Source organism: Excalfactoria chinensis, chromosome 2 (assembly GCF_039878825.1).
Source record: "Excalfactoria chinensis isolate bCotChi1 chromosome 2, bCotChi1.hap2, whole genome shotgun sequence".
Taxonomy (NCBI): Eukaryota; Metazoa; Chordata; class Aves; order Galliformes; family Phasianidae; genus Excalfactoria; species Excalfactoria chinensis.
Window position 1 is genome coordinate 101,513,636 of NC_092826.1, and position 13,551 is coordinate 101,527,186.

The following is a 13,551-nucleotide window of genomic DNA, read 5'->3' on the forward strand; positions in this document are numbered from 1 at the left end:
GACAGCCAGCTGGAACTGATACAAAAAATAAATAAATAAATCATCACATTGAGGCTTTCAGAGATCTCCAATACTTTGCTTCAAGGCTGAGCAAGGAGGAATGGGTGGGGAAGAGTGGTAATAAAGTGCACAGCACAGCACTTAAAGTGCACAGTGGTGATAAAGTGCACAGGGGGGTTGGAACTTCATGATCATTGAGGTCCCTTCCAACCCTGGTCATTCTGTGATTCTTTTGTGTTTGGTCAAGATGGAGGCATGAGCAGAGAATCTGGCTCAAGGACATTGCATTTTAACAGGGCACATGAGCTCACTGCCTTTTCTCATGTATTGTTCTTATCTTTTAACCAGGCAAAGATGCTAACCCACAGGAAAGAAAGGCTGCCATGAAGAATGCTGAAGCATTCATACAGCAGATGAATTATCCTGCCAACACACAGGTGCAATCTATTTATGAGATGGTAGCAAGAGATAATGAACTCTGTTAAAGACTTTGTTTTTAAATCAGAAAAAAAAAAGTATGTTTTAAGGGCATATAAGTCAATACGGGCAATGGTTTATTGACAAATCATTCAGAAGAGTTTTCATTTCAGTAACCATGACAGCTTTGTTTTCATTCCATCTCATGTTTCCTGTTTCATTTCAGATCCAAGTGCTTCCAGAAGGAGGTGAAACGCCAATTTTCAAACAATTTTTCAAGGACTGGAAGGATAAAGATCAAAGCGATGGCTTCGGCAAAGTATACGTCACAGAGAGAGTGGCTAAAATTGAGCAGATTGAATTTGATGCTACCAAATTACATGAGTCTCCACAAATGGCTGCACAGCATAACATGATAGATGATGGCTCAGGGAAAGTACAGGTACTTTTTCTGTTGTAATTAACACCCATCCAGTTTCCACCTACCCAGTTTGTTCTCTTACTCGTAATAGGTTAAACTGCAGCTGTATGTTTTGCCATTTAAGCTGATAAGTAAAACTACATTAATGGCTGCTCCTACCAACAGACAAGGTACTTTGAAGTGGAAAATGAATCTCTTTGTCAGCAGTATGCTGGCATGTAATATTATTTCTATGCTTATGAAAGATGTAGCAGTCATCAAAAGAAATCAAAGAGCAGAAATGTCTCCCATTTAAAAAAATACTTTTAAAAGAAATACTTTAAATATGATCCTTAACCTAAAGGAACACTTCTAGCCCACATTGTCTTGAAATCTGGAATGGGAAAACTTGCCTTTGGAGGCCGAAATCAATTTATCTACATACGTCTTCTTGTATCTGTCCTGTCTGCATCTTTGTCTGTAGTGTGTTTCTCAAGTTACCTGAATTTGGAAAGAATACAATGGCTTTAGAGTCTTTCTAAATCTATCCATATCCCATTGAAATCTCTTCGGATTAGTCTTTTGTATAATCAAAGGAATATATTTGGACTACACAGGCCTAGCTTGGTACTGCATCAACACACCTTGTTGAATAGAGGTCTGAATGTTGGGATCCTGAAAGTAAGAGGAGGAATAAATGCTCACAGTCTTATTGGCTTATTTTCTGCATTTATGACCTCATACTTGGGATAGTCCATGGATTTCAGCCACAGCAGCTTAGATCTGAAGCACTTTTTATTTATAATTTCAACAGCATGTTTTTGAAGGGAAGCTGTCAGCTGAGTTGAGCTGTAGCTAATCAAATACAAGAAATTTGTAAAATTGCATCTTGACTACCTTCCCCAAACACTATTATAGTTCTACTGGGAAGCATAATGTTGTGACATTCTTGCATACTATCAGCTTAAGACATTAAGAAAGTAAGTTCAAATATAGCGTTATGAAATGACATTAAAGCATCAAGGCAAAGAACAGTGTACTGCAGTGGCTCGTTCATCATTATTCATCCATTCAGTGGATGTAGGGTGCATGCATACACTTCAGTGTAGAATCTTTCTTGGTCATGTACTGTAACGTTTGGGAAGAGAAGAAAAGCTGCTTAAGGTACGATAGAATAAATTGCATCTTGAAGAGGCTCAAGATGATGTTTAGCATTTTGCAGTGATTTCTGTGTTTCCCCAGATCTGGCGTGTGGAAAGCAGCGGCAGAGTTCCTGTGGAACCTGAGACCTATGGACAGTTCTATGGTGGCGACTGTTACATCATCCTTTACACTTATCCTAAAGGGCAGATCATCTACACATGGTATGTGTGGACAGCTTTGCACGGACCTCCAGTATGTGGATATTATTTCATGTTGACTTTGTGTCCTGTTGAGAAGAGTCACGTGTCAGTGCAGGGTTATTTACTATGTCTTGACATGCGGTATAATCTCTGGACCATTTGGAAACTGGGCTCAACCACTGTTTTTTGTTTTGTTTTGTTTTTTACAATGTCTTTCTCAGGCAAGGAGCCTGTGCTACAAAAGATGAACTGACTGCATCTGCATTTCTGACTGTTCAGCTCGACCGGTCATTGAATGATCAGGCTGTGCAGGTTAGTGTCTTTGGGATAACACTGAACAGAGCATACAATATGGATGCTGAAACAAGAACTGAAAGGAGGAGATAGTGTTTGAAGACAGGGAATAACAACTGCTAATGGTGACCCCTTCTGCGCATGCATTTGTCATGCATCAAGATATTTAACTTCCTTTCAGTGCATAAACTGCCTGAAATTACTTGTATTTTACCACAGCTTAATGGCATGATGATTAGCCATGAAGCACTGTAAATCTACCTCACAGCTCACTCTGCAAGGAATTGCTTGTGTTGCCATACTGATGTTTTTTTGATAACACTTAGCTTAGTTACAGAAGATAAATGTATCTCCTTAGTTGCAAAAACAAATGAGTTTGTATTCAAACAGTCTTTTTGTCATCGACCCATTTGTACAGATGCCAGTTACTTGAACTCAGTTGGAGTTGTTGTTTGGGTTTTTTTTTCCAGCTTTCCCCTTTTATTTTCTTCATACAACTAATACTGTTTGATCCTCATATTTATCTTCAAATACATTTCTTACTTGTTGGCTTCCCCTACCCACCAAAGTACAGTAATCTTAAAAGGCAGATTACACTTCTGTCTATTAATCAGTTAAAATTTATTACTTAAATTATACTAAGGAAAGTTTAAAAATACTTCCAGTTAATTATTCTTTGAAGTATTCCTAACATATGTTCTGTCTTTGGACAGAGCTCAGCACCATATAGCCTTATCTCATACCTATGACCAGTACTGCAGTAATAACAACATTACAATTAAATAGCTGCAATAATATGATTAAGAAGCTGTTTTATTAGAGCTGTGTGTGTATAAATATACACGTGTTAAGTACAGGTAATATATTCTAGGTAAGCATGTATATGCTTATAAATACACAAGTATATATGCATGTGTGGATTTGTACGTATATACATGCCTACCTAAAATATATTACCTGTACTTAACGTGTGTTTAAGCACTGTTGGAAAGGTTTGAAGTGTATTATTTCTGCTCACTAGATGGCACTACAGTACAAATTACTTATAAAGCGCCATGACGGCATTTGTTTTGCTGGAACGTTTCCCTCAGCGCATTTCTTCTGTGTTGTTTTGGGGTGTTTTTTCATTTGGTCGTTCTTGTTGTTTGTCATTTGTAAAATCCTGCCACGGTTTTTCAGCTTGGTATCCATAAGCATACACGTTAGGTGTCCCAGTCAGGTAGTGTTCTCAGTCTGTCGAGCAGTGCAGCGTCTGGAAGTGCTTCCTTGGCAGCCCTGCATGACCTGCTGGTCTGCAGCAGCCCTTCCTTGGCCCTCTGCTGCTTCCAGCCTGACCAGGCAGGGCTCAGTGGCTCAGTGGCTGGCACCAGGGCTCTGCAGCGTGCTCATACTGAGCTCCACTGCCTCTGGCTGAGTACAGCAGCATCTTCAGCCTGGCACTGCTGTGTCCCCTGGGTGTTTCACATAGGAAGCAGATCTAGTATGGCCCCAAAAGACAGGCATGGTTCCTCCCTGTGCTGCTGCCTTTCTCTGCCTTCCTGACAAGCAGCTTTCCATTTATTTCCTTTTCTTCCCCCTGTCCCCATCAGCTTTTCTCTCCTGCCATCTTTCCTTTTGCCTTCATTTCACACAAGACATGAGTCACTTTTCCTTGTATAAAGCAAGGAAAACTTGCATACAAAATCTATATACAATATAGTCTTGAGCTGTCACAGTTTTTGTTTCCTTAGGTGGGGAAAGACAGAGGATACTATCATAAAGGGAGAATGAACAGTTGTATGCAAGTAACTTTTACAGTACATTAACCTAAAAAACAGCAGTTCTTTGTAGCTCAGTGTTCATCGTGATGGCAACAATGTCTTCTGTATCTGTAATAGAAGTTCCCTTTGGTCATCCATGTTATTCATGTAAGATGGGTTTATATTAATCTTTTTCATCATACTACAGATGAATGCACACATAAAAAACCAATCAGGATGAACAACCGCCCTCTTCTGTTTAAATGCACAGCCCCTAAAATTAAAGGTTATTTTTTTAGTGGACTTAAGTGGCACTATGAAGCTCCATGAAACGACAGTTCTTTTGAAAGAAATGCAATTTTCTCATTACAGTAGATAGCAGACATTTTAATCAGTGAGACGTTACGTTAGAGGTTTGAATCCTGTCTGTGTGTTGGTGTGATTGACAACAAATCTCACAACTACTCTAACTTTAACGTGTCTGGAACTATATTTTATAGCTTCTCAGCTTGCCAGTTCTTGTACTCGCTAACATTCCTAGTTTTATTAGCTAACATCCTCTATGCATCCTCAGCACAAGAAAGATATGAAAGATATGGAGGTTCTGGAGCAGGTCCAGAGAAGGGCAACGAGGCTCGTTAAGGGCTTGGAGAATCAGCCCTACGAGGAGAGGCTAAGGAAGCTGGGGCTGTTTAGTCTGGGGAAAAGGAGGCTGATGGGAGACCTTATCGCCCTCTTCCAGTACCTGAAAGGTTCTTACAGTGAGAGTGGGGCAGGTCTCTTCTCACAAGTGACAAGTGACAGGACGAGGGGAAATGGCCTTAAGTTGCGCCAGGGCAAGTTCAGGTTGGATATTAGGAAGAACTTCTTTACAGAAAGGGTGGTTAGGTACTGGAATGGGCTCCCCAGGGAGGCGGTTGAATTGCCATCCCTGGATGTGTTTAAGAGCCGTTTGGATGTGGTACTCAGGGATATGATTTAGCAGAGGCTTTTTTTTTTAGAGATGGGGTACTGGTTAGGCTGCGGTTGGACTTGATGATCTTCAAGGTCTTTTCCAACCTGGGTAATTCTATGATTCTATGCTATTCAGTAAAGGCTAAAAATAATTACCCATGTCCTCTTGTCTCTTTTATCGCATTTCTTTATGTATGTACAGATTCGAGTCAGTCAAGGCAAAGAACCTCCCCATTTACTGAGCCTGTTCAAAAATAAACCACTTATTGTCTACAAGAATGGGACATCCAAGAAGGAAGGTCAGAAACCTGCTCCACCCACACGGCTCTTCCAAATCCGCAGGAACCTGATGTCCATTACGAGGATTGCTGAGGTAAGGTCACCTGCTAGATAATATGGTATGGCTGCCATGAGCTGCTCTGATGATCTCTGTTGAATAGTCACATCTAGTATGAACACAACTCTAAAAACCACTGCTCTGTATGACCAACCTGTCTCAAAGATAAAAGGGAATAAAGTATAACTGGCTGCAACCAATCTGCTTGCTGCAGAGGATACTGTAAGAAACTGCTTTCCTACTGCCAGAGTCCTAAGATCTGTCCTTTAAGTCAGATCCTAGTTTCAAGAGAAGTTCTTCTCTAATTGATGTCAGTATAAATCCAGGAGCTTTTCAAATTAATGAAGCATCGCTGATTAGCATCTGTATGAATGTTTTATATAATCATTCAAAACAGTGACCCATATTATTTGAAAATGGGAAGAGTAAAACAGTTTCTTTCTTGATGTTGTAGGTTGATGTTGATGCAATGTCACTGAATTCCAATGATGTCTTTGTTCTGAAACTTCCAAACAACACTGGTTACACCTGGGTGGGAAAAGGAGCAAACAAAGAAGAGGAACAAGGAGCTCAATACATTGCCAGTGTTCTTAAGTGCCAGGCTGCTAGGATTAATGAAGGCCAGGAACCAGGTTGGTTTGAAGCCATGCAGTCTCTAATGGGCAGCTGGAGAAATACAGCACTGTATGGAAATTCAGCCTAAATGTTTTTCACAATTATGTATTTTCTAAGCAGAACCATATGCTCACTCTCTCCCTTTGAAAATCTAACACAACATTTTACAATGAAATCTATCTGGAATTGGCTGATGCAGAAGTAGTGCAATGCCCTGGAAGTCCGTAGGGCAGCAGCAGGTGCTGCAGAGCAATGTGATCCTTCCTTAGCCCATGGTGACCAGGAGGGGAGCAAAACATTGCTCTATGTAAGTCTGCAAGCAACACCTCTATTGTTATGTTGACAAACTGGAGGAAGAACTGTAAGAAAATGCACTCAACTTTGCGGCAGCAAATAAGATGCTGTTCAGGGATTCTTGAAATAGTATCAAGCAAAACCATGAAATGTTAAATCCACTGCTATATAAATTATGTATTATATATTTCAGAGGAATTCTGGAAAGCACTTGGAGGCAAAAAAAAATATCAGACTTCATCACAGCTGTTGACAAAGGCTGAAGATCATCCTCCTCGCCTGTATGGTTGTTCGAATAAGACTGGCAGATTTATTGTAAGTGTATAATGGATACTTTCCCTTTTCTTTAATAGTATAATTTCTGACATGTTTTATCTTGGGAACCAACAGGTATTAAGTGAATCTGGGGACCTGGCTTTTCTTTGTGTAGTTAGTAGTGCTTAGCAAGAGCTAGAGAGTTGAAGCTTGATGCTCTGAATCAATCAAAGTGCAGAGAAGAGACAGAAGAATTAATAATGGCGATGTCTGTACAGCCTGCTTCAGCTGCAGACTGGAGGCTTGCAGATGCAAAATAGATGAGGCATTTGCCCAGCGAAAACCAATTGTGTTCTTGCAGAGCACTGCCAGACTGCTATCATTTCTCTGAAAAAGTGCAGGTCAGTGCCTTTCCCCTAACGTGTCTGACAGCGGGGGGTGAGGAAAAAGAACACCATAAACCCTTGCCAGAAATCCTTACTAGCCTGAAACTTCCTGTAGAGACCTGTGCTCAGGGAGGTAGGAGGAAATATCCAGAGCTGTGTGCTGGATATTAAGTGTATAGGTTAGGCTTAATTACTTCATATTCTGGGAAGGTGTTACTGTTTGGAAAAGATGAACTAATTTTTAGATAGGCAGCATAGTTGGCTATCATCTCTGCAGTTTCCTTAAGAGAAATCTCATTCATATCAAGAGAGATAATACAAATTGGATCCTTTAATATGGACTTGAAAATCCTTTAAGAATAGCAAAGCACATTTGTCTAGCAAACTTCTAAAATACTCCTGTGAAACACAGTGGGAGGAACCAGTCTCACTATAATAGCCTGCTGGCAGCTTTGCACTAGCTTGGTTTTCTGTTTTAAATTCCCTCCAAATTTGTGCAATTCCATATCTCTCATTTCATTTCCTTAGTACTCGACTCACCGCTGCTAGAGCTCACCACAAGGGGGTCAGATCACTCAGATCTTCTGGCCACCACATCATATTAGAGAGGAAAAAGGACTGACTTCTGCACCGATTCCAATCCCTCTGCTACTCCTGCATGAGTAGCCAAGCATAGCCAAATGCTTGGTAGACCTTTACAATTAGCAGGCCATCTATTAGCTACATTATTAGGTCTCCTGCTCATACAGATGAAAATTAAACTGCTTTCTTGTCTGCCTGTAAATCCGGGGAAGAAGCAAGCAGTCTGCATTTCCTCTGGGGGCTAATTCTTAATGGCTTAGTTAACTATCCTGTCTCATTTTCAAGTGACTGCAAAGCATACTTGCATGTGTATTTCACCACTGAGCTCACCCACTGCAAATCAGAGCAGTTTCTTTATTAATGAATGTAAGCTGCATGAATACCTCAGCTGTAAAATTGGTTTCGTTAGTTTGGTACATGTTGCACTATGGAAATCTCTGTCTTTTCCTTCTGGCAAACTTCAGTCCTAATTCACAATGGTCACAGTTTCCTTTAAAATCAAAAGGTCTTGAGAATCTGTCATAAATCGAAAGGTCTTGAGAAGTCATTAAAGCAAAAAAAAAAATACCCACCGGTGTGTCCTTTTTAGATTGAAGAGGTCCCAGGAGAATTCACTCAGGATGATCTGGCTGAAGATGATGTCATGTTACTCGATGCTTGGGAGCAGGTAAGCCGTGCGCTTTACCACTGTTACTTTTTTTTTGGTTGGTTGGTTGTTTTTGTTTGGTTGTTTTGTGGTAACAAGAATTTGTTCTTAACAACTTAGCATGTAAGATGGGAGGAAAGATCGTAGTTCTGAGGTTTTGCTTTCTTTAAATTGTATCACTGGGAGCTGTATTTTCTGAGCTCTATGATGCGTTAATGTGAATACACGTTGACTGAATTTCTAAGTATAATGTAACACCACAGCAGACACTTCCCACTAAAACCAGTGGAGGCTGCAAGAGTATAAGCTCCAGGATTGAGGCTCTCGATAATGTTCTTGACTTCATCCCTAAGGTTTATTAATTTTAAGAAAGAAGGTTATTGCAAAAAAAAAAGGTATAGATAAGCCACAAAATCAATGTAGCAGCATTACCTATGAAAAATTCTTATTAGAGAACGGGACAAACGCTGGACCTTAACATAGATTACTTCAGAAGAACTGAGTTGAGTTCTGAGTTTTTCACAGAAAACTGAAAATGTTGAGAGATTTTTACATGTCAAGCCAACTTAGTGTGAGTGTGGATAACACATCCATGTCTCACATTCTCTCTATTCACTCTTTGCACCTTGGAGGGAAATGGGGAGAACATCATGCTTTACTTGTCTTCCTCAGCCTAACTTTCAAGGGAAAAAGGCTGAGATTTTAGGAAATGCAAAGGAATGTGCTTGGCCCATTCAAGAAGGAGCAGAGGGGAAGGCAGTAATAAGAGCTGGGTGAGAAGGTGCTGGGATATACCGACTCAGATAGGAGTGGAAGAAATCTGGGAAAAGAAGCTGGTTTCCAAAAGGATCTTTGGAAGAAAGAGAGAAAGAAAGAGAGAAAGAAAGAGAGAAAGGGAAGGAAGGAGGGAAGGAAGGAGGGAAGGAAGGAAGGAGGGAAGGAAGGAAGGAAGGAAGGAAGGAAGGAAGGAAGGAAGGAAGGAAGGAAGGAAGGAAGGAAGGAAGGAAGGAAGGAAGGAAGGAAGGAAGGAAGGAAGGAAGGAAGGAAGGAAGGAAGGAAGGAAGGAAGGAAGGAAGGAAGGAAGGAAGGAAGGAAGGAAGGAAGGAAGGAAGGAAGGAAGGAAGGAAGGAAGGAAGGAAGGAAGGAAGGAAGGAAGGGAGAGAGGGAGGGAGAGAGGGAGGGAGGGAGGGAGGGAGGGAGGGAGGGAGGGAGGGAGGAAGAGAGGAAGAGAGGAAGAGAGGAAGAGAGGAAGAGAGGAAGAGAGGAAGAGAGGAAGAGAGGAAGGAAGATTGCAGACTGAGGCTCCAGATATTCACTGAAGTATTAGCATCTGTCTCAGGGCACAAGTGCTGATGCATACACAGAGCCTCATCCAGAGACAGCTCCTGTTCAGCACCTTCACCTGTACCCAAAGAGCAGTTTCCTTGCAAGCTTGGAAAAGATGACCATGGAAAACATAATTAAGAGTTCCTTTCATCTGAGTGCATCAAGGCTGGCATTCCAGTGTCAACAGAGTGGTGAAATTGTTGAGTATAGATCTACATTCTCTAGCAAGGGAAAAACAACACGCATTAGTTTTGATTTACGAGACTTGTGTATCTCTGCAGTACTTTCATAGAATATATTATTTCTCATAGTGGAATCAACTGTTTTGTGTTTTGCCTACTGCACATAAAATCCTAATGAAAACACAAGAGCTAAAGCTTTCTCTCCTCTGTTTGCAGGTTTTTGTCTGGATTGGGAAAGATGCTAATGAAACCGAACGACAGGAATCAGTTAAATCTGGTAAATCAAATCAACTTGGCAGAATTCTGAGGGAAGCAGCATCAATAGTGCTTAAACAAATTAAAACATATTGAAGAAGAAACGTAGTTCTGTTTCCAGTGTTGCTTAAAAGAGTTATTGAGCTTATTAGAATTTAACCCCAGAAAAGATTATTTTCTCCTTTAAATGTAATTTAAAACTCGTACATCTTGCTTATCTCTAAATTTACGAAGAGAAAAATTAATCAGAGCTTTTTAAAAGTGAATGTAGGAGAGCTCAGTGAAAAGAAACTGCACTGAAAATAAAATGAGGTATTACTGACCCAAACCCTAGAATGTATAGTCAAAGGAAAGCCAACAAATCCCCAACTGTCTGTATTGCCACCCTTGGAGGAGAAAATTCCTATTGCAGAACAATTCAAGACAATTTACCTGGAATGCAACTCCTTGAACAATCCTGTGTCATCTTTAGTGTGATTGCTTATACCTGAGCCTTCTTGATGGAATTGCTGGTAAAAATGCTTGCAGGCGTTCCTTTAAAGCAGCTAAGGTTGCCCTGCTGCATTTCCAGTAGGTATTGATGTTACACTGAGATGTCAGGGGATCTGTACTGAATGCGGATTCAAAGCTTTTACATGGCAAAAATGGGAATGAAGCTTGTGCATTTGCACTGCACCAGCAAATGTGTTCTCCCAGTCCAAAACCAAAACACAGTTGTATGGCAGTGCGCTGACCAGAATAATAATCACTGTTTTGACTCTTGTGGAAAATTCTTTCTCTGGCAGCTGGGAGAAATCAGCAATTACTCGATCATTTCATTACCTTTGAAATAATTGGATGGAATACTTTATTATAATAGCCCTGGGTTCTTTCTCTTGAGCTTTTGATGTATTTTTTATACCAAAGGAATTAACTAATATTTTACATGTTTTATTTCCCCGTTTTTAGCCAAACGTTATATTGAAACAGACCCTTCTGGCAGAGATAAGGGGACCCCCATCGTTATTGTGAAGCAGGGACACGAGCCCCCAACCTTCACGGGCTGGTTCCTGGCTTGGGATTCCAGCAAATGGAAGAACTGAGCTACCCAAGAGAGCTTCAGCTTCAAGCCAAAGAATCATGAGTGCACAACTATTTTCTAGTACTTTTAAGCATAAGCTTATGCAGCAGCACAATGCAGATGTTGTTACCCTTTGCTGAGCTTTGATATATTTATCTGAATAACTTAGCAGTTCTCAGTGCTGGATAGGATAAATGATAATTGTCAACTGAGGTGGGTGGGACTTTTCAGGTAGGAAATATGTAACGTATGAATTCTTCACAAAGAAGCTGTGGACCAGTTTATTTTACTGGGCTAAAATGGGCCAAATTCTGCCTTCCCTTAACAATTCAAACCAATGCCAAAGAAACTCCTTTAGTGTAAAGTCAGCATAATTTTTTGTGCATAATTTGGCTGGTATAGAATTTCAGATGATGCCTGATCCAGAGCTTTGCCTTGCAAAGGGCAAACAAAATGAGTATTTTGACAAAGCTGTTCTTAACACGTTTGTTTGCTATCCTTGGTCTAAATATTATACCTGGAGCTCTGGATTGTATACTTGTAAGAATATGAAGGTGCTTTGTGGTTGTTTGTTTGTTTGTTTTAAGATTCTATCTAACTCAATATAATGGATTTCTTTAGGTTTCTCTATGTAAACCAGCCTCCAGCTCTGGATCTTTTTAACTGAAGTTCTCATGCACATTTTAGGGAACTACTTTTTAGTGGAAGAAGTAACAGCTTCGAAATTACTTACTCTGCCTTAACCAGACTGCACTTAAGCCATGCTTTGCCTCGGTTGCCTTACTCAGCAGTCCCTTGTGCTTTCGTGGCATGGAGTTTGTTCACATTGTCAGGTATGGGATGTGTTTTCAATTCCTTTTCTAAACAGGTCTCGGTCAAATATCAGCAAGGAAACTTCTTGTTTCAGCAGCATTCCTGGGAATTTGGAGTATGAGGAAGCACCATATAGTAATTTTCTCTCAGATGCTGTTATTTGGGACTTCTTTTTTTGTATTCTGGTGAATTTAAGAGTGCATTTTCAAAGTATGTTTTTTAAGTTATAGTTTTGCCAGAAAAGTCTCCCTAAGGGCATTAGGAAAACTCCTGCTACAAATCTAGAGTGCTGCTTTAAGCATTTATCCTAGAATGCTTGTTTTAAACAGTTTGTACAGCAGGAAATCACGTCACTGTGGCTTTTTAATGGAAGCTTTTCAACACTTTTGTTGTTCTCATAAGATAGTTTGGAAAGTGAACATTTTAGTTATTTTTTCCTTTTTTTTTTTTATGACTGTGATTTTCAATCTGAGTAATGCAGTAGAGTGAATTTTGTCTGAGCTCATAATAACATCGACAAAAAATAAAGAGAAGCTAAATCAATTAATTCAGGGAGCTTTTTCAGCCTTAAACATTCATTTAAATCCTTTCTTAAATAACTGGGCTGTATCTGGATGTCATTTCATTTAAAATAAAATTATGAAACAGTACGTTATGTGCAAAACTGATTTTCTTATCTGTGACATTATTGCTCAGTGCACCCACTGACGTCTAGAAAACATTCTTAAAGAACAGCAGATACTTTCCTCTTTAGGTGGACTATGCAATGGGAGGTTGAGTGTGGGGGTTTGCTTGTTTGTTACTCTGAAGCTGCTTTACCCGACAAAGATCTATTTCTTCCCAGTAACTGAGAATTTGAGAACTGGGCACTTAGAAGTTATTAATTATTAGGCAATTCCCTGCTTGCAAAAATGACTGACTGCAGGAATGATGATTTTTTGGCAAGAGGAAATAGGACAGGTCTCGCTTTCTCTTTATAAGAGTAGAAGAGATGTCCTTCGTTTCTGGAAAGAGCACAAAGACCTTTTCAGTGACTCAGCTAGCACACTTCATACAGCCACTGAGCAGTCTGTGATTATCTCATGGTTGTCTCTGACATATGCATACAATTAGTTTTGAAAATTAACAGTTAGAGTAGCTCCTTAACCAAGGATTAAACAAGATTTGCTCTCATTCTACATCAACATCTGCCAGAATGCTGACAGCTCTGAACCCTATGCAGGCTGTCAGCATGTGCTGCGGCACTGTGAAAGCCTGTTTTCATCTCCTTTGCATAAGACAGAGAAGCTTTTGTGGTCTCCTGGCCCAAGCATTTTGGTCTGCAGTGCATTGTCCTGGCACACTGATTACTGATGTTGAGAAGAACACTGAGAGCTCATAACAGAACAATGTTTGCAATTGAGCTTTGCGCATGAGAGCTGCTCGTAACATTGTTCTTGGTTTTACTGGGGAGTGAGAATGTTTATTTTTCATATGCATATGTGTATGCAGTTCTTACAAAGATATATTTCTTTCCTTCTCTCTGAAGAAGACAGAACTGTGACTGCTGGGAAATACTGAAGATTAAGCTATTTTCAAGCAAGTATTTAAGCATGTTAACTTTATGAATAGGCATATCAAATACACATATTTATTGCAGAGTAAATAGAAAAA

The 13,551-nt window shown here is 40.0% G+C and overlaps 1 protein-coding gene across 1 annotated transcript in view; it reads left to right on the forward strand.

Annotated features, from left to right (window-relative positions):
- The window catches only part of SCIN (scinderin), a 45,575-nt gene extending 32,913 nt beyond the window's left edge, over positions 1-12,662 (forward strand). Inside the window, exons 7-16 of the mRNA XM_072327645.1 lie at positions 349-437; positions 644-859; positions 2,060-2,181; positions 2,382-2,472; positions 5,350-5,520; positions 5,939-6,116; positions 6,587-6,708; positions 8,206-8,283; positions 9,987-10,047; positions 10,974-12,662. Coding sequence (XP_072183746.1) covers positions 349-437; positions 644-859; positions 2,060-2,181; positions 2,382-2,472; positions 5,350-5,520; positions 5,939-6,116; positions 6,587-6,708; positions 8,206-8,283; positions 9,987-10,047; positions 10,974-11,107 — 1,262 coding nt within the window. The 3' untranslated portion in view covers positions 11,108-12,662. The remainder of the gene's footprint in view (positions 1-348; positions 438-643; positions 860-2,059; positions 2,182-2,381; positions 2,473-5,349; positions 5,521-5,938; positions 6,117-6,586; positions 6,709-8,205; positions 8,284-9,986; positions 10,048-10,973) is intronic.
- The last annotated feature ends 889 nt before the right edge of the window (positions 12,663-13,551 follow it).